The sequence below is a fragment of the Centruroides vittatus genome, unplaced genomic scaffold (genome assembly GCF_030686945.1).
Source record: "Centruroides vittatus isolate TY-2023 unplaced genomic scaffold, ASM3068694v2 contig_461, whole genome shotgun sequence".
In the NCBI taxonomy this organism is placed as follows: Eukaryota; Metazoa; Arthropoda; class Arachnida; order Scorpiones; family Buthidae; genus Centruroides; species Centruroides vittatus.
Genome location: NW_027122257.1, coordinates 543,072 through 548,882, shown reverse-complemented (window position 1 = coordinate 548,882; position 5,811 = coordinate 543,072). Strand labels below are relative to the sequence as shown.

Genomic DNA, 5,811 nt, shown 5'->3' with positions numbered 1-5,811 from the left:
GGAATAGGAGAATCCACTCAGGATCCTTTGATAACAGAAGAATGTATTGTTCTAACTGAAAAAGTACCAAAGTTCCGTTACGAGTACGTAATGTAATATATTTATTGCATCGCGTACTCGTAACTTAAGTATTAGAATAAGACATCAATTTAATCTTTGCGATAGTTATCTTTTCGGCCAGCCTGTGTATTTTTATTCTACGTGGATGAATATGTATAGTATGACTCCACACCCGATCATATTCTTTACAGTATTCACAGTTAACAATGCCAAGAAGTGATCTATTGTCTTCACCAGACTATAAAAATGGTCCACGATAAAGAAGTTAGTCTTCATTAAGTAGAATATTTAAAGCTTTGAATACCCCTCATTGTTTTTCAACAATGGAGCATGCAAGATTAAACAGTGTGAAAGGATTGGAAGAAGATAGAATTTATGTTACGTTATAAAGCAATTTAGAAACATGAAATCATTTTCTTCAAATTTGCCACTAGTAAATGGGGTTAAAAGATGTTTTAACTATGCAATCATTCTGTAAAAGCCATCGAGAAACAACAGAGAAATTTCTACAAGATGATTCAAAAGTCTTCATACAAAACACCTGAAGAGATGCATGAAACGTGTTTTCCACAGGTGTGAGAGGAATGTATTTACGGTCAAGGTAATAAAACAAATGATCTAAAAATAGAATTTCTTTCGCAATCAGATTTCTATATGAAATTTAGATTAAAACTTCAGAAACCTTTCATAAAATCTGCCATTCTTCTCCGAAAGACGTAGTTTCGCCAATGTTTCGCGTGTCGAAAAGATGATAAACTTGTAGTTTAAAGATTACGTTGACGTAACTTTCGTATTTAAACGTGAGTTTTATTATTTCAAATTTACTTTCGGCCAAGACGGGGCCTGATTTATGGGCGGGAATCTCGTTCATGTACCCAGAGGCCTCTGCAAAAAAAAAAAAAATAAAATAAATAAAAATGAAAATAAAAAGAGCAATTAGTTATTGCGACATGGTCACAATGCCGGGCTGCAATTTTTAATTTATAGTAGAATTTGCCAGAGCGTCAGTGGCTTCGGGGCCTCCACAACTGCTAGCGTCCCGAAGCTCCATATAAATAAATCCGGCGCGGGTCAAGAAGTCTAGGAGAGTTTCGTCTTACGTTTGTCAAATTATTTATGGAAAGAATTTATTTTTAGAAAAATGCGTCAAGAATAGATGTTGTGTCTTTTATCGACGAGTAACGGTTCGAGTCTAAAATAGCATGTTTTGTCTATTTAAATTTAAAAAAATGGCGATATTGACGAAACGGTTCAAAGGTCATTCACGTGATAATGAATTGCAAACCTCCTTTCGTTTAAATAAAACTATCGGAAAAACCCATTCCATTTTTATTTATTTATTTCTTATTTCTACTTTTCCGCGTAATTTTGGAGGCAAAAATCTCGGAATTTCTGCAGTTTTACCTTCTCCCAGAAAGTAATTTTGTTTAATTTTCTCAAAATTAATAGGTTTTTTAGACTAAATCGCATGCACAGAAATTTAAGAGTAAGCAATATTATCGATAGAGCACGCGTTTAAATAACTGTGTGCCATTGGAAATTCCAAAGACGTGTAAAATGTCGGAATGTAATCCGGGTGAAGGTTCGTCGCTAAATCGAGGTAAAATATTCACTTTTCCGAAGTAAATTAACGTTTAAAACATTAAATTTGGTATTTGTATACGTTAAACTGGGTTAGGAACAGAGCACAATTCATAAAAATATTTAAGGAAGAAATTGCCGGATGAAGAATTCGTTCCACGGAGAGATGTCAACCAAGTAAAGCGCTTAATTACAAGAGCCTTAATGGAATGCCTCCTCCCGCGTTGTGGCAACACTACAAATACCCATTTTAATATTTACTTGGAAGTGAAGGACTCAACGTTTCCTAGGATGTACCGTACGTCAAGACAAAGAGCGAAAGGTAAGTAATATGTCGAATGTTCGAAGATGTGAGAAATCTGATCCCCATGTGCATGTATTTGAGGTTTCGCTTACACTCGACGTAGAAGAGAAATGCGCAAGGAATCTTCGATTTCGTACTAGAATTACGTCAATCGAGTGGTAAACTTCCGTTGAAAGACTATAAATTCTCGTGTGTCGTCCCGAGTGGGGAGATGCGATTGTAAAATGAAGATCGTCATCTTGCTTTTATTTATCCTGAATGCGTATGAAAGTCAAGGCGGCTATGACTATATAATAGGTGAAGTACTCGGTTCTCTTTTGTGCATTCGTTTGTAAATGGATCGCTTCGATTCGCGCGATGAGTTTTGGCCTTTTCTTTTTTCCCCTTTCACTTAATGTTTTTTGCTTGTTCGGCGGGAAATTTGAATTTCGAAAGCAGTTGTTTTTTCGCTTTTCCTTTAGTTCGTAAATTTTTGCTACTGCTACTCAATAAACACGTAAAGAGAACTTTCCCTTTGTTTATGTGAAAAATGCTATTTTAGGGATGAAATTCAAGTCTTTCACTTGCTTATTACATCGCTTTTCGATTATATTATCACTTCACAGAACCTTGCTAGATCGTTACGTTGAAGATTCGTGTGAATCGCTCTCTGGTCTATCTGTCGATGTTCCCTCGGTTACTCTTATTGACACTTGCGAGAATGATGAAATAATGACAATCTGACACTAGAAATATTCGTGTCTTTGTAGTGGGATCGGGACCATCAGGAGCAGCACTGGCCAACAGGTTATCCACCAATCCCAATGTGTTCGTACTTCTTCTGGAAGCGGGTGAACGCCCCAATTTGCTAACCGAAGTTCCTTCGTATTACTTCTATCTTTACGGATCTTCTTACGATTGGAATTATAACGTCATTTTTCCCGATTTCCCGAACATGGAAAAGAGAGCAGTAATTTACTTTCGTCTGATAAAATGACGTATTCAATCACGTGATCAAACTCCTGTGTTTTCTTTCAGCCCGTTCACTTGCCTCATGGCAAAGGACTGGGAGGTGAGAGCCTTATCAACTCCATGCTATACATCAGAGGTAACAGGAAAGATTTTGATAATTGGGAGAAGAAGGGAGCGTGCGGATGGGGTTGGAGAGAGATCTTTCCTTTGTTCCGCAGGTCTGAACGTAATTTAGATGATGATATAGCCAATAACGGTAAGAATAGGTCATACTTTTGTGAAAATACCTTAACTTTAATCAAATCAAAACACCGAAAATACTTTGCTTCCATGTATAATAACTGTACACACAGGCTATCATGGAACAAATGGTGAAATGTTTGTCCAACGTCCAGCTTTCATCACGCACTTAGCAAGCAAGTATCTGCAAGCTGCCCAAGAATTGGGATTTAGACTTGGAGACGTCAACGGTGAAAATCAATCGGGTGAGTATAAAGCGGGCAGGCTTATTATCGAGAGTGATACCCGTGTTTTAAAATGTTTTCTTTCAGTCTTCAGCATTCCTCAAATCATCAGCAAAGATGGAAGACGATGGGGTGTGGATAAGGCGTTTCTTTACCCTATTGAAGGAAGGTGGAATCTCAATATTGCTACCAACGCCTTAGTTAGAAAGGTTTGCTTTATTTTTAGTTTATCATTCACCTCATTTGATGATTCGAACTTTCACAAGTTTACTTGAGTAATTTAAAGATTGATAGGATGAGACAATTGTAATGCTTGGGTGATCTGCCAAAGAAAGGGGGTACCTCCCGGGAGGACTTTCTATGGGAAACTGGCACCTATTTAGATGTTAAGATATACGAAGAAAATCCGGAAAACTTTATGAGAATCCGCGACCTATTGCCTGTTTTCGGTGGTTTTATCCACTCGACCACTGATCGGCTTGAGTAATTTAAGCCGCCATTAAAGTTGATATCGTTGCCGATTCGGCCCATTATTGACAGGGAAAATTGAATTACAAAAGCAATTAATCAGACGTAACAAGCCAAGTCTGTCTGGTAAATTCGACGTCACGAGAACATTTAATTGCGTCACTTTTAATTTTAATAGAAGTCACACACGAAGGAAGCTCGAGCAATAATTCCATAATATTCAATTCTGCAGATAATCATTAGAAATAAAGTGGCTGTTGGAGTAGAATACGATTTTGATGGGGTAAAGAGAAGAGCTATGGCTAATCAAGAAGTAATATTATCGGCGGGGGCCATCAGATCTCCTCAATTGTTGATGCTGTCGGGAATTGGCCCGATTAAGGAACTGTCAAAGGTTCGGGTAAGTGCATAAAGTTTCTAAAATTCATTTTATTAATGAAAAATATTTCCGATCCAGAATGCAATGCGACACTTGTTCAATTTCAGATACCAGTAATCAAGAATCTTCCAGTGGGAAAAAACTTACATGATCATTCCGTATTCAGCCTTCCTCTCTACAAGGTTGACAACCTGAAAGTATCGGAGAAAGACTATAAAGAATTTTTAGAACGCGGCAAAGGTGAACTCTATTGTCAAGACACCACAAAAGCGAATTTTCTTTGTTCTTCTTTGTAGTACTCTTCTTGATTCTTTGAATTTTCTTTGTTAGGAATCTTATCAATTTCTCCGACCGAAGTTGTGGGTTTCTTCAGCACTATTTACAACGAGGATTACGATTGGCCAGATGCAGAAATAGTTCTCGTTACCTTGCCCTCCTCTGTGTTTTCTTCCGCTTGGGATCAAGTAAAATACTATCTATCGGTTTCCATCTTTAATTATTTGGCTTTAATTCAAATTAATAATTTTCGAACTACAGGGAAGAGCAACCGTCATCTGTGCTAATATGGTGCAGAGACCGAAGAGTCGCGGTAGACTGACATTAAGAGACAGAGATCCACGAACTCCTCCTCTTATAGCGGGCATGTATTTATATAAAGAGGAAGACGCAAATGTCCTGGTCGAAGGTAAGTAACCAATACACACACCATCTTCAATAGGTAAATAAATTAATTAATTAATCGAACGTTTCGGTAGGTATAAAAATGTGCCTGAAATTAGGAGATACGCAGGCTCTGAGAGGAATCGGAGATAGAATACCACCCCCGAGTCTTCCCGCTTGCAATAACTATTCCGCAGCGAGTGACGAATACTATCGTTGTTTGGGCAGGCAGTTAGCGACACCCGGTTACCACGTGGTAGGCACGTGCAAGATGGGTGATCCCAAAGACAATACTACCGTGGTAGATTTCGATCTAAAGTAAGTAAAGAAATTTCGGCAATTTGTTTCTTACGTCACAGATCTTTAAAAATGTCTTTTTATAGAGTGAAGGGGATCAAAGGTTTACGTGTGGCCGATTCGTCTATCGCTCCCGAAGTCATCACCGGATGTACATTCGCACTGGATGTATTAATTGGAGAAAAAGCCGCCGATTTGATCTTCAGGGATTATTATGCAGAAATGGGCAACGCGAAGAACCCGTTTACCAAATAAAAATGATGGGGATTTTTTAATATATTAAAAAACTGTAACAACTAGAAAACTAATAGATTATTCGATGTATTGCAAGAACGAACATTAAAATGTTCTCTAAAAAGTTAACACTTTATTCAAATGTCACATAGTGGGGCAGTGTTCCGCTCGCGCCGGACAAAATCCCAAATCACTGAAGTTTTAAGTAGTTTTTTCGAATATGCAACTTCGAATGCGCGTTAATCGGAAATTTAGACACGCTTCCGAGTCATTGTAAACACCAGCAGCTTGTGTAAAAATCAGTTTTTTTTCGAGTTTAATACATGAAATAACAGGTTTTTAATAGTGTAGTCGGATAAAGTGTTTATACGTTCTTAGTTAGTGGAAAGTTTATATTCGCCCTCTCTTCTTCC

General features: G+C 37.8%; 1 protein-coding gene across 1 annotated transcript; it reads left to right on the top strand.

The window, feature by feature from the left end:
- The first annotated feature begins 2,082 nt into the window (after positions 1–2,082).
- Positions 2,083–5,527, top strand: LOC136977582 (glucose dehydrogenase [FAD, quinone]-like). The gene is made up of 11 exons (XM_067273100.1): positions 2,083–2,242; positions 2,695–2,894; positions 2,963–3,152; positions 3,250–3,381; positions 3,448–3,569; positions 4,061–4,228; positions 4,315–4,447; positions 4,538–4,671; positions 4,745–4,892; positions 4,963–5,185; positions 5,251–5,527. Exons 1-11 carry the CDS (start codon positions 2,170–2,172, stop codon positions 5,417–5,419), a joined length of 1,692 nt encoding a protein of 563 aa, XP_067129201.1. The 5' UTR covers positions 2,083–2,169; the 3' UTR covers positions 5,420–5,527.
- Positions 5,528–5,811: the final 284 nt, after the last annotated feature.

Bases quoted from the DNA above. Each gene is read 5' to 3' on its own strand.
- LOC136977582 (XM_067273100.1), top strand. From the start codon at position 2,170: ATGAAGATCGTCATCTTGCTTTTATTTATCCTGAATGCGTATGAAAGT. The intron at 4,229-4,314 runs GTAAGTGCATAA...GTTCAATTTCAG, and splicing joins AGGAACTGTCAAAGGTTCGG to ATACCAGTAATCAAGAATCT. The intron at 4,893-4,962 runs GTAAGTAACCAA...ACGTTTCGGTAG, and splicing joins CGCAAATGTCCTGGTCGAAG to GTATAAAAATGTGCCTGAAA.